This window comes from Giraffa tippelskirchi, chromosome 9 (assembly GCF_054371585.1).
Source record: "Giraffa tippelskirchi isolate mGirTip1 chromosome 9, T2T-mGirTip1v1.2.pri, whole genome shotgun sequence".
Taxonomy (NCBI): Eukaryota; Metazoa; Chordata; class Mammalia; order Artiodactyla; family Giraffidae; genus Giraffa; species Giraffa tippelskirchi.
Genome location: NC_137283.1, coordinates 41336079 through 41350325, shown reverse-complemented (window position 1 = coordinate 41350325; position 14247 = coordinate 41336079). Strand labels below are relative to the sequence as shown.

The 14247-nt window shown below is 44.5% G+C and overlaps 1 protein-coding gene across 37 annotated transcripts in view; it reads left to right on the top strand.

Annotated features, from left to right (window-relative positions):
- Positions 1-614: 614 nt before the first annotated feature.
- Positions 615-14247, top strand: part of PXK (PX domain containing serine/threonine kinase like) — an 85418-nt gene continuing 71785 nt past the window's right edge. For 34 of the 37 annotated variants that reach the window (XM_081524625.1, XM_081524624.1, XM_081524644.1 and 31 more), the window contains exon 1: positions 615-813. In XM_081524625.1, coding sequence (XP_081380751.1) covers positions 712-813 — 102 coding nt within the window. In that variant the 5' untranslated portion in view covers positions 615-711. Of the gene's footprint in view, positions 814-5452; positions 5553-14247 lie in introns of all 37 variants that reach the window. The other 3 variants (XM_081524619.1, XM_081524641.1, XM_081524623.1) reach the window with 1 other exon arrangement.

Sequence of the window (14247 nt, the reverse complement as noted above, 5' to 3'; positions counted from 1 at the left end):
GGGTTTGAGTGTGCTGGAGTCTTAGGGCTTCAATTCTGAGGGCCCAGCTCTTAGGTTCTTGAGGCTGAAGAGCCAAGTTCAAGAGTTCCCCACAAAATCTGAATCCGGGGATTGTTCTAGAAAGTTTGTGGGTCTGCAAGGCACAGCATGAGAGTCCCATCCTGAAGGCCCTTTTTTCTGGGTCTTAGGCTTCTTTGGTCTGGGAGGCCTGATGGGAAAGGTTCAGTTGTAAGTCATGGTGTACAGTTTTGAGGGCCCAATGTGAGAAACCCATCAAGGCGATGTTTGGGATTGTTTGGGCCGGAGCGTTCCGGGAGCCTAGAGCCCAAGACGCCGTGTCTTCGGCTCTGAGGACCTCTGAGGGTGATGGCTTAGGGTAAACTGTCCCGAGGTCTGAGGCCGGTGCTGAGGGTACCGAGCTTGCGATGCGGCTACGTGGAGCTTGGAGGCGCAGATCCAGGACAGCGGTGACTGCGACGGTTTGGCCCTAGGACCCCGTGGGAGGTGGCAGCGCGGAAGGGTTGCCTGTGCCGACAGCCAAGCCCGAGAGGGCCGGCGCTAGGACCCCGCGGGCCCGGCGGGCGGCGGCGGCGGCGCGTGGGGCGGCGCGTGTTGACAGCGGCGGCGGCGGCAGAGCCCGGCGGGCGGCAGGAGTCGGCGCCCCCGGTTCCTGCCCCTGGTCCCTAGGCGGTGGCGGACCGGCGTCCCGGGATGGCCTTCATGGAGAAGCCGCCGGCCGGCAAGGTGCTGCTGGACGACACGGTGCCGCTGACAGCGGCCATCGAGGCGAGCCAGAGCCTGCAGTCTCACACGGTGCGCGGCCCGCCGGTCGGGGCGGGCGGCGCGGGGCGGCCCCGGGCCTTGAGAGGGCTGCGGGCGGCCGGGCAGGGTCGCCCGGGAGGGGCCCGGGGCAGGGGTCGGCGGTCCGGGCCGAGAGGGCTCGGGCGTGGCGTCGCTTCTGGGCCGGGGTCCCCGGGGCCCAGGCGGCAGCCGAAGTCCTGAGGGGACGAGGGTGGTAACCGCAGCCCCTTGGGCCAAGGGAGTGGGAGGGGCTCGGCGGTGCTCTGGGAAGGGACTCCGAGTCGGGGGAGGTGAGGGACCCCCGGGCCCACCTCGGGCCGGCCGAGGAAAGAGACCACTCGGGACCCTTTCCATTTCTCCTCTTTGGGGCGGCTGAGTTTACCTCCTGTTAGCTGGGGATCCGAGTGGTGGGGATGAGGGTGTGCCGGGCCAAATGGAAGGATGACTTTATAGAGCCTACTTGTTGGGATGGCAGAGTGGCCGGTGTCTGAAGCCCCCTTTCCAGGTCAGCTGCTTGCCCGAGGCACGGGGAGATGGTGAGGGAGGCAGTTTGGGCTCCTGCTAAGGCAGGTGTTTGAAATCGCTCCTTCCCTCCTCTAACTTGCTCTGTAGCAGGCAGTGGTAACATTCAATTGAGTTTAAAACCCACTGGAGTAGCATAAAGGAGTAATAGGTCCTCATGGTAAACACAGACAGAGTTCATTTCTGTTACATAGTGTCTTTTATGGGTCTTTAAAACCGTGGTTGTTTTCATGTGCCTGTACCTTTTTTTTTTTGAAAAGCACACTGTGCATGATAATTTACCAGCAGTAAACCAGCAACCACCCCCCCCCCCCCCCCCCCGCCCAAACCAGGAGCTGCTAGCTAGTGGGACTTTGTTTGGGAAATAATGAATGGGGAGAGAGAGATTCCTTAGATTGTAATGTTTTGTTGGGTCACCAAATCAGATTCCGGCTCAGAGGCTTGTTTGTTTACCATTGCAGGGTGTTTGGGGTTCATCATCTGGAGCCTGAAGCCCCACAATAGCGTTCTGTTTCACTTCTTGCTCAAGCTGTTCTGGCGACTTCAAAGACATCTTTTATTCTGTTGTATTAAAGTGGGACTTTTTTGAACCTCAGTTTCCTCTTCTGACAGTCATGCTTTGTAGGGCTTGGATCCTCAAAGTGTTCACTTCCAGTCTAGGAAAATGATCATGTATTTTTTAAAGTGCATTTTATTTCACCGTGCATGTCTTTAATTCTGTTCTACAGACTTGTGAGAAGGCACTGTATGGGACAGAATTTGTTAACCCCTCTGTAATTTGTGCCTAAGGGAATAGGGGTTAGGAGTTGAAATTTAGGACTGGGAATCAAGAATAAATTCTGCTATTTTAATTAGATTATTATTTTAACTTGAATGTTGACCAGTACATCTTATAACCTTTCAGGGAGTGGGGTTGGGTCTTAGGGTTATTTTGTACTGAAAGTCCAGAGAGAGTTGATTATAAATGCTCACAGACTACTTCTTCCAGAAAGCATTTCATGATGGACGGCCACTGCCCCATGCCCTGTGTTCACCTCCATCTTAACCTTGATCAGTTTATTCTGTATTTACTCCTTTAGTTTTCCACTCTACTAGGTTGTGAGAGGAGGGACAATTATTGTTCATTTTTGGGCCCCAGTTCTAGGCATCTGATAGGATTTCATGTGTCTGTTGAATGAATAAATGAATAAATTGTAACCGTCCTTCGTCATCTTTTCTGTTTGTGTTAAACTGGAGTGATAAAAAATTGGAACAGCATGACATCTGAGGCTCTACGTTAAGGGGTCGGTGCTTCAGCAAAGTGGTGAAAGATGTCGTAGGATTCTGTTTTTATTGCAGAGGTTTTCTTTAAGAAATAAAATAATTTAGAGAATGTGAGTTCCTATAATGATGTCTGAACACCAAAGACAGTGACTCACAGGAGACACATAGAGGCAGATGTGGCAGAGTAAAAAAAAAAAAATGCAGCATTGTCTTGCGTAATTTTTGACTGTTCTATGTTCTTGTCATTTTAGCTGTAAAATATGAGACTGAAAAATATTGCATCAGCTCTGAACTTTATTGAGAAAATCCTATGCTGATGCAAACTTTTTGGACTAGTAGAGTCTTAAGGGTAAGTTGCTTTAAAACAGGAACTGTTGGAAATTGTTTTGAAAAGTAGTAGTTGTTAAAAGTGGTATAGAGAAGAAAAAGGCCTTGTTTTCTGTTGGGAAGTTGGAAGATGGTTTTCTGGCTTGTTAGCTGAAGGGAGATGGTATCCCCAAAGTCAGAGGACCATCCTCCCTTTCACATGCCAAATCTCTGTGAAGTTACTCCTTGACTGTATGTAGGACAGAAAGCTATGGAGAGGGTACATGGTAGACATCCTTTGGGTTGGACAAGGCAGGACCATAATGTGGGTTTGGGGTGACATGTCATGTGACGACATTGGTTGGGCAAGTCACTTAAGCCTTTTTTCTTTTTTCACTTAAGCTTTTTGATGTTTAGTTTTGTCGCCTGTAAATGGGGTAATAAAATGCCTGCCCTGCCTGCTTTCCAAGGTTGTTAAGAAGATCAGATGAAAAAAGTCTTTACAAAGTATTTGTAAAGTACATTCCTCCCTCCTTCCATCTATTCATTGTATGGCCGCCACATAGATGCAAAGGGTTAAATACATTAACACGTTTTGATTGCAAATGAGCTAATTTGTGTCCATGGTTGCTTTTGTTTATCAAGATTGTTGAGCCTTGGGAAACAGGGTTTATAGCAGAAAATGTTTTGCTCCATATGATTTAGAATTTATGGACTTGGGAGGGGAAAATTCTGTGGATTGGAAAATAGAGATGCCAGAAGGATGAAGGGAACACAAGGTCACCACCAGAAAGGCGGATTGGGATGAAAAAACCGGCAGAAGGTGCAGGTTGGTAGGTGGTTCTGTGCCTGAATGTGGTTTGAATGATTTTATTTTCACATTTATGGAACACGATGAATTTAGCTTCAGGAAATAGAGCAGGCTTCTGCTGCAAGGCAATGAAACTTCCATAAAATCAGAAAGGACAGTATTTAGAGATGCTTTCAACAAGAGGAGTAGGGGAGTGGAAAGGGAAGAATTTTCCAGACAAAAGAGATTCTGGTAAAAGAAGCCCCCAGGTAAATTGTGGGAAACTTTGGGAGTGTTACGAATGAGATACGTAAGTTCTCAACTACATGAAAGGGAAAGCTTTGGAAGTCAATAGACTGAAGAAAAATGCTTACCTAGCTGAAATAGAAACCAGAGGAAAACCTCCAGTTTTGGAGAAGGTTGTTGTCAAATGTCTGTATCCAATTTTTGCTGGTCACTATGCTGTAGTTTGATAGGTCTTAATCTCCATTTCCTCCCTTTTTAACTGTTCTTACTTGACGTTCATCAGAATTAGGGCCCGTTGACTCTGCGTTTGGAGCATTTTGTTCTTGAGAAACAAAAGATGATTTAGTGGTATTTGAGGCATAACAGTATTTTACAAGTCGGTGGAAAAGGTATATTTCATGTTAAAATCTTTACTGAAAATGGATCTCACCTTAAACTTGGATTTTGGAAAGTGCATTCTGGCACAACTTGTTTATTCAACAATACACATTCCCTTAACAGAGATGTGCTGAGCGCCTAGCGTGTGCCAGGCACCTGCCGGGGTGAACTTCACAACTCCTGCTCGCATGGAGCTTTGTTCTGTCAGATTCTGAGGTCTTCTGTTTTCCAGGGTATATGCAAGTTGACCAGAATCTTTACCTGTCATAACAAAGAGTTTTGAAGTTCCTTTTGTGGCTTGGTTTATTGAGCTTCGACCTCTTCTAATCTTTTGTTTTTTAAATAGTCTTTTAAACTCTATTCCCATATCACCAGAATACCCATTCAGATGTGATGCCAAAACAGGAGACATGGTTGCTTGAAGGCTCTGACAGTTTAAATAGTCCAGTGCTCAATATCAGAATCCATCTGGGCTTCCTTTGGAGATGTTATTTGGAAACTTATTTTGATTACCAAGTTATACTGAATATTTAAAAAAATTTTTTTTCAGAGTGTTTGCATAGACAAGTGAAAGCAGAAGGATCGTTACCTTGCAGCACTTGAACACATTATAATAAGATAATAATAGTGATTTTGCGGGAATATAATCACTCATCTTCTACTTGGTTATACATTTTTCTGTGCTTATCCTTGAAACCTCTGATGGATGCAGTCAGAAAACTGAGCTGGATGCTTAGAAGACTTGTAATTAGTTAATTTATAGATTCAGTCTCTTTCTGCTAAAGAATCAGTTGTTTTGTACCTTGATGTAGGGGCTGAGGACTCTTAATTCTATACATCACCTCTTTTGAGGATTATCCCATTAGAAAGCTTTCTTGTCTTAAGAATACAGATAATAACCTGACTGGAGTTACTGGGAGGAAACAAGGATTCTGGGGCTAAGGTTTATTTTAGGTGAAAAGATACTTCCTGGTTCCCCCTCCTCCCGGAGGATGGGAGGAATAATGAAAATAGCCACCCACGTGTACATAGCTTCCATGTGTATCGTGATCTTGAGATTGTTCAAAATACAGGTTGTTGATTGAACGCCTCAGTGCGTTCATCTCGGGCAAGTTAAACAAACCCTCTGTTCTCCACGGCAAGCAGGTGGTGTGAGCAGTTTCCAGGCAGCGTCATATGAAATGAAGCTCCTTTCTGTTCCATCCTGAAAATGGGCAAGCTGGACACAGGCATTGTTTCAGAACTCGTAAGTGATTAAGTGTAGGGGAGGTGTTGTGGCAGGGAGAGCAGTAGGCTTTTCCTATTGTTTTTTCCCCTTAAACTGGCATTTGTCCTTGTCAGTGACTTCTTTCATGGATAACGTGCCCATGGTTTGGGGAAATTAAAATGTGGCTCCTCTTCAGAGGTGATGAGGGGAGCCCTGTGTTTTCAGCTTGAAACTTGTAATGAAGGGCTAAGAAACAAGTACTTCCTTGGATAAGTGCTCGGACCTCAGCGGAGGGAAGAGTGCCTGCAGGTTGGCCACTTCATCTCTGGTTGACTTTCTGACCAAATTTGAGGTAAATCTGGCCATTTCTAGCTCAGGATCACGATATCATGCATTTCCCCCAAATGAGGACAGTTGAAAGCAAAAGGGAATTCCATTGTCATTATTGTCTTCAAATAATCCGGTAGTTACTTTTTTAGTGGCTAACAGGGTATTTATTAACATAATGTTAGCTTGGGGAATTCACTGCAGAGTAACAGGAGTCTTCCCCGGAAGCTGTTTCCTTGCGTCACAGCTTTATGTAATTCACATACCAAACAATTTACCCATTTAAGGTGTACAGCTCGATGGCTTTTTGGTATATTCACAGAATCATGTATCTATTGCCATACTTAATTTTAGAACACTTTTCATTATCTTGAAAATAAGCCCCTGACCCCTTAGCCCTCACCCTGGAAAGTTTTATGACACTGCTGATGCTAAAACCCCAGGATATATTCTGAGTCTTTTATCTCTTTGGGTCCAGCTCCTTCAAGGTATCTGATTCATCAGAGGGACAGATTCTCCGTAAACAGTCTTACCTGTATTTATATGACCTCTCAGAACCTCACTGTCCTGAAACCTGCTCATGGGCTCTGGATCTTCAGGCTGGAATCATTGGAAAAATTTTTACTTATTTAAATTGATGAGAGATGTGCATTTTAAAAAATGCACTGCACTGTCACATATATTACCACTTAAAAACTCTCTAAAAATGACTTTTGAATAACACGGGGGTTCGGGCACTGGCCTTCCTTACACTGGGAAATCTGCATATGACCTTATAACCTGCCCTTTGTATTGGTGGACTCAACCAATCACAAGTGGTGTAGTAACTGCAGTGCATATTTATTGGAAGAAGAAAAAAAAATCCTCGTGTAAGTGGGCCCGCACAGTTCAAACCCATGCTGTTCAAGAGACAGCTGTATTGAGAACAGTAGATGAATTAAGTCCTGTGAGCGTGAAGAACTGCTCTGGGTCGCAGCCTGCCTGGTGCGTGTGGGTGTGCGTGCCAGGTGACTTAGTGATCAGAGTACACAGGGGAAGGGCAAAGGGCTCTGTGCCGAAAAGCCCCGGCCTCAGACCCGCCTCTTACCGCAGCACCTCTGTTTATGATATTCAAACAGGGCTGCCCACATTTCTTTGACATGGCTCATCAGAAACAGGCTATTTCTCCTCATTTATTCAGCTGAGGGTTTTTTGGGGGGGAGGGATGGAGAAGTGGGGCTGTGCTTAGCTCACCTCTTCCCCTTCCCACTCCTTAAATGGAGAGGGCCACACGGGCCACTGTTCAGCCACTGTGGGTGCTTTTCTTTCTTTTTTTTTTTAAACTTGAAATCCAGCCTTTCATGTCTATCTATGTATTGCTATTTTGATTCAAACTAGCACAGTCTCTGCCACAGACAGGAAGCATTCAGTAAGTATTACTGAACCCATGAGTTTGTTGAATGAATGCATTTATTCAGGGCTCAGCTCAAGAAGCCCTTCCTGTAGACTGCTACCTACTGTCTTACCTACCAAACTACATGTGGTTTCCTTCCTCTGTCGTTCCCATTCAGTTTTATTTGTGTGAAAGTCACAAGCATTTTACCCACAGATTATTTCTTATTCCCTGTTCTCTGTTTATGCCCTCTTTTTCCAACACAGGTAAAACTGTAAATAGCTGGAGGAGTGGGGCAGTGCCTTAGTGATCTTGCTTAATCTCTCCAGCCTCAGTTTCTTCTTTTAAAATAATTTGGCTGCATTGGGTCTTAGTTGCAGCATGCAAGGTCTTCCCTTGTGGTACAGGTATTCTCTAGTCGTGCTCGTGGGCTCAGTAGTTGGGCCGCAAGGGCTTAGTTACCCCTTGGCATGTGGGATCTTAGTTCCCCAACCAGGGATTGAATCCATGTCCCCAGCATATAGGGTGGATTCTTAATCACTGGATCACCAGGGAAGTCCCAGCCTCAGTTTCTTCATCTGTGAAGTGGGGTTAGTACGAAGATGCTTGGGCTCTGTGTGACGATTAACTGAACTCAGACACATGGGTCATTCTGAACAGAACTCAGCACGTAGATGTCACTGTTTTGGTTGTAGTTTACCTTCTGTATTTGTTAGAGCCTAGTAACTTTTTAGGCACGTGTACTTTTTTAGGCATTGAATGGAAAAAGGAAAATTATTTCTTTAAAAGTTCGTCTCACTGTCACCTGTGACTGCTAGAAAATAGCAAAAAAGACGAGTGACATTTCAAAGACCCCCCACCCCCACCCCCTTCCCCGGCTCCTTGTTTTTCCCTTTCACCCTGGAGGGACACACTCTGGCAGCCAGGCTCAGAGATAGAGCACAGGGTCTCCTTACCAGTCCTGCCTGGCAGCAGAGCTGGCTGTTGGTGTTCAAAGGCAGCAGGGAAGGTGGAAGAGGCAAGTGGGCAGGCCACAGGCTCAGCCACCAGACCAGCAGAGGAGTTCCTGAAGGCCAGGCTCGAAGGGAGGAGGTCCCTGGCCAATGCCCACTTTAGCTCCTCGCATCTCAGCTTTTGTTCATCGTCAAAGGAATCCCAACATCAGTTCACACACACTTGACCTCTGGTAGCAGGGTGAAAAAATAAAATAGAAAGCCCTCTGCTTTGTTCTTTTTCCTACCACTTCCTCTGACAAGTGACCATGCTCATCACCGTTCGTAGGGGTGGAGGGGGAACAGGCAGCGGACATCTTCTGAACACTGCCTCCTGAGAAACACATGCGTCGTCTCTGTGGCCTGACTGCCTTCCTTTCCCCTAAGACGAGCGCAGTCAGGCTACGGGTTTGTATCCCAGGCTTGGATGCAGTCTGTTCTGTGAAGCACACGGTTTCTGCCATGTCAGAAAGCCTCTAAGACGTTGGGAACATTAGCCAGCACTTAGTTTTCTATGTGCCAAGCACTATGTTGTGTATTCAGCTAAAAAGATGAATGAAATAGGGAGCTTACAACCCTGGTAGAGGTGGTAGACCCATAAACCAAAGGAGAAGTAGGTATTGAAAGTGCCAGTCTGCCTGGGAGCAGAGAGGGCCAGGTGGGTGTGGCCCTACCCAGTTCTCCTGGGGGAACTAGGAAAGGCTTAACAGAGCTTTCCAGAGAGCTTGTTGTAAATTAGCACTCCACAGGCCTTTTTTTCTCCTTGCACACTTTTCATAATAATACTGAATTGTAAAAACCACCTCTGGAAGTGATTTTTAAATTTAAAAAATATTCTATTCAGATTAGCACATTTTTAAAAATTATAATATTCTATCTTTGGGATCTGAATTACACTGGCTTCTGAAATCTTACAGTAAGAATTGTGATAAGGTAAATACACCTGCTGCTTCAGGCAGTTTTCAGAATAACCATTTTTACAATGATTCCCATTTCTTGTCTTTGTTGCTAACTCATATTTTGCCATTGGCTTTTCCTTAAATCTGCCTTTGGTCAGAGTCCCTTATGGTTGTAAATGAAACCCTATATGACTAAGAAGAAAATAATTTTAAAAGCTACATAATGGTCAAAACCATGATAAACCAACGGGAACTATTAGCACACTCATCTCATCTCTGTAATGCCTCCCATATGTCTTACGCGTACACTTGGAGACCCTTTGTTTTGAGTTAAAGGGAAAAAATACTTAAATATTTATTGACAGATTTTTTTAAAGTAGAAATAGAAGCCTTATAAGCTTTAACACATAAAATTTGAAACACTTTCTAGAACCCCTAGTTGTTTATCTTGTTCCAAACTATTACTAACCCACCAAAAGGATCTCAGTTTAAAAAAAAAAAGGAGAGAATGAGCAGCTCTGTTCTCTGAGGTCAGGATGCATTTTCAGGGTGCAGAAGGTCTTTAGTTCATTCATCAGATGCTGCTGAGTATACCCCTGTGTTCCCGGCACCATCGTGGGCACTTGGGATGCAGGTCTAAGCAAGGCAGGCTCAGTCCCTGCCTTCATTGGTTCATTCATCACACAAAGATTTATTGTAGAGGATTCTGGTGTAGATTAAAAGATGGAAAAGGAGACTAGAGCCAATTGTGGGGTCCTTTGGATGCCACACTAAAGGATCTGAGTAGCAGGGAGGGGGCTCTAAGCACACATGTGGCAGAAGGTGGTATTTTAGGAACTTCATTTGTTGGCCATGTGCAAGATTCAGTAAGGAAGGTGGAAGGAAGAGGAGAAGAGTCCAGTGTGATCATGAAGCGGTGAAGTTAGAAAGGCCACATCTCAAGTCGGTGGCAGGAGGGAAACAGGGACACTAGAAATGCTTACAAAAATAGTATAAGGTAAGCAGGGGGTAGCTGGTCTTCCCAGAAAGATCAGTGAATCTGAGTTTGGTTTTAGACAATACTTGTCATGAGAACAGTTAGCATTGTTAAAGCACTTTTTATAAAAGTGCTGCTATATGCCCTGTGCTAACTTTTCTCATTTGAAAAGTTTTAACCCATGTAAATGTAACCACTGTGTAACATTTTCATTACTTGAAACTTCTCTTGGTCCTCTTTGCAGTCAGTACCTGGCAACTACATTACTGCTTTACGTTACTGTTGTTTCACCTTTTCTAGAATGTCATATATGAATGGAATTTTGTAGGATACAGTCTTTGGTGTCTGGCTTCTTTCACTTAGTTTAGAGCTTTGAGCTTCCTCCATACTGTTGCATGTTTGTTGTTGTTTTTAAGTGAAAGCAAGTTTATTAAGAGAGATACTCCACAGATAGAATGTGGTTCTTCTGTTGCATGTTTTGTTGCATGTTTTTTATTACTGAGTAATGTTCCACTGTTTGAATGTTCCACAACTTGTTATCCAGTTAGTAGACTTTTGGGTTGTTTCCAGGTTGGGGCTAATCATGAATAGAGATGCTGTGAACATACAAGTCTTTGTGTAGATGTGTTTTCATTTCTCGTGGGTAAGTACCTGGGGATGGAATTGCTTAGTCACATGCTAAGTGAATATTTAACTTTATAAAAAATTGCCAGACTTTTCTAGATTCTCATCTGATCCTCATAAGCCCTCTGAATTGTGTCAGTTATCATCACCATTTTTTCAGTTGGAAAAAAGTCAAGTACAGGAAAGTAAAGTACGTAACTTGCTCCAGACCATAAGGCTGGGGGGCAGCAGAATGAAGGTTTGTCTGATGCCTTTGGGCGACGTCGGGAGTCATTCCCAGCCTGATCTGTTGTTAGGGCCACACCTGTTTGGTGGCTTCCCCACGCCTAGGCCTAGCCAAGAACAAACTAATGGGCCTTCCCTAATCTGCAGAACCAGACACTAACTTGAGTGACCATTTTCTCAGTTCTTCTATTCGAGCTGCTAGGAGTGGAAGTATAAAGAAACAGGTGAAATTAAATAATATATTCTGCTTAACCCACTATCTCTGAAATACTGTCATCGATTATATGCGATCAATGTAAAGACTGTTAATGTATTTTACATTGTTTGTCATATGAAGCTTTTGAAATCTGGTGTGTATTTCCCAGTTACAACATATCTCAGTTAGGACTAGCCTCATTTCAGGTGCTCAACAGCCACACATTTTTTGTTGCTACCGTATGGGACAGCACAGGTATAGGTATTAAAAATAATATCCAGAGGTACAGCTACTAAAATGGAAAAAAAATCATGTTATAGTAAGTGAAAAAAAGCAAGTCATAACACTATATTTAGTATGCTTATATTGTCATAAATACATATTTATATCTGCAAATATGTCATCTATAACCGTATTGGCCAGTACTGTAACCACTGGACTACTTAATTTTTTAAAAAATAATTTTTATTTATTTTCGGCTGTGCACGTCTTCACTGTTGCACGGGTTTTTCTCTAATTGTGGCGAGCGGAAGCTACCCTCTAGATGCGATGCGCGGGCTTCTCAGTGCGGTGGCTTCTCTTGCTGCGGAGCGCAGGCTCATGAGCTTCAGTAGCTGTAGCTCCCGGGCTCTAGAGCACAGGCTCAGTAGGTACTGTGCACGGGCTTAGTGGCTCCTCAGCCCGTGGGATCTTCTCGGATCAGGGCTCAAACACGTGCCTCGTGCATCAGCAGGTGGATTCTTCACCACTGAGCCACCAGGGGAGCCCTGGGCTACTTAAATTTAATAAAGTGAAACAAGAGTTAAAATGCCGTCCTTAAGTCAAACACGGGCCATGTATGCCCCGTGGCTGCCACATTCAACCACCCACCCTTGGGTCACTACTCTCTTCAGTCTGCCGACCCGACTGAGAAAGACTGAGCGAGACAGTAGGATCTGCCAGCCTGCAGGGCTTGGTGACCTTTGAGATCCAGAGCCTCTGCGGGTTTTAACAGTAAAACACGAGAAAGAGGTTCACTTATCCTGCAACCGTTGTTAGCATTTAATGGGAGCGTTGTGTGGAAACACGGCAGTCTAATCAAACACCTTGTTCTGTTTTGGTACAACTGCCATTCAGATTGCTGAGTATTCAGAGCATCCACTTCAGACACGTTCATGTAAAAATGCTCCTTTCTGCTTCAGAACATGCCTAGTATTCATGGTGGGGCTTGTTTAAAATCGTTTTCTTATTTATACACACTTTCTATGCAGTGCCCAGATAACATCCATCCTGGAAGCGCATAGACAAAAGTTTGTGTACATGTAGCAGGAAGTAGGTCGAAAAGTGCAGGGTATTAACGTCTGGGCTGTGTTGTGAGGGCTCCACAGCCGTGTTAACTCAGATCCCCCAGGCCGGAGTTACCCTCCTTGCTTTGCCCTCACTCTGTCCCAACCTCTTCCCAACTTGACAGACTGGTTCTGCCTGTTCAGCCAACCTCAGAATGAGGGGTAGATGGTATAAAAGCATTCTGCCCAAGGCCATAGAACCGGGGAACTCCTGTGCCCCGTGGGTCAGACAGGCCTGGGGTAGAAGCCGGTCTCAGCACTTACTAGCTGAACGCCCTTGTTGAGGGCGTCTACCCTCTCTGAGCCCCAGGACTGTTGTAGAAGAGTGACATCTACCCCCCACGCATTGCTGGGAGATGGACTAAGCTGAGGAACAGCAGGCGTAGAGTAAGTGCTCCATAAACAGCAGTTATTACCTTCAGCTCCGAAGAGAGAAATGGCAGCATGGTGTGCATAGTCACATATGTGGTTGGTTATGAATTGGAAGTACTGTCTCAGGAGAACACAGTGACATTTTTAGGCTAGGTAGAATGAGTTTCTGTGTAGTCAACTCTCTGTTATCCTTAGTGATGGTGACCAGTTCTACTATAAATTATTGAAAGCAGTAGGACTCCCCTAGCTTGACTTCTACTTTCAAGCTTTTTTTTTCCTCCCACCAAATGTTTTACCGCCCCTGATACAAGGAGAAGAGTTCATTTGTTTGACTTTCATCTTCTGTTTTTCCAGTCTTCCCAGCATAGTAAAAGTGCTGATGAATTGTAAATTGACCAAAAGTTCCCTTGCCAAAGGAAAAAATATGCTAGTTTGGTTTGCATTTATCATTGATAACATTATATACTCTTATCCAAGCTTGGATAATTTTGGTCTTTAATACTTGAGATTCTTTAAAGTGCCATGTTTTAAATGATATGTATGACAAACCAAGGAACTTTAAGAAAAAAAAAAAAAAGTTTTTTCCTGATTTGAAATGTAATATGTGCTCATTGAGGATAAAGTGAAAAATAGAAAACAAAAAACAGCTATGAGAATTTAAATCACAGATAATTTCACCTCCAGAGACAACAGATATTAACATTTGGTGTAGTTCCCTCTTGCTATCTATGTCATCCCAGAATTTTTTATCCTTTTTTAATAGTTAACATCATAGCACACACCTTTTCCCAGGTAATGAAAATCATGTCAGTACATCCTTTTAAAGGCTTGCATATTTTTCTACTATGTACATAAACCATAAATAACTTGCCCATCCTCTTGTTGCTGATATCCAGGTTATCTTGGGCTGCCCTTGTGGCTCAGCTGGTAAAGAATTCACCTGCAGTGCCAGAGACCTGGGTTCAATCCCTGGGTTGGGAAAATCCCCTGGAGAGGGGAAAGGCTCCCCACTCCAGTATTCTGGCCTTGAGAATTCCTTGGACTGTATAGTCCTTGAAGTTGCAATGAGTTGGAAACGACTGAGCGACTTTCACTTTCAGATTATCTTAGGGAGGAGGCTTTTTTATTAGCTTCCTTTAAAACTGGTTGTAGAAGCTGGGACGATTGAGGCTGGAGGAATGGTATTCCTTGTTAGCAGTCGGAGACTGGTAAAAATTGTTTTCCATGTTGCTAGGGAATGGCTGTTCCTTCTTCCCTTGGCGCTCTTGGTGCTGCTGCTGACTCCTGTACTTGCAGCTTAAAGCCATGACAGATTCCCCCTTGAACACCTTGCCTTTGCTATTTTTTCTTTTAATATTTATTTTGGGGAGCTTCCCAGGTGGCTCAGTGCTAAATAATCTGCCTACCAAGCAGGAGACTCAGGTTC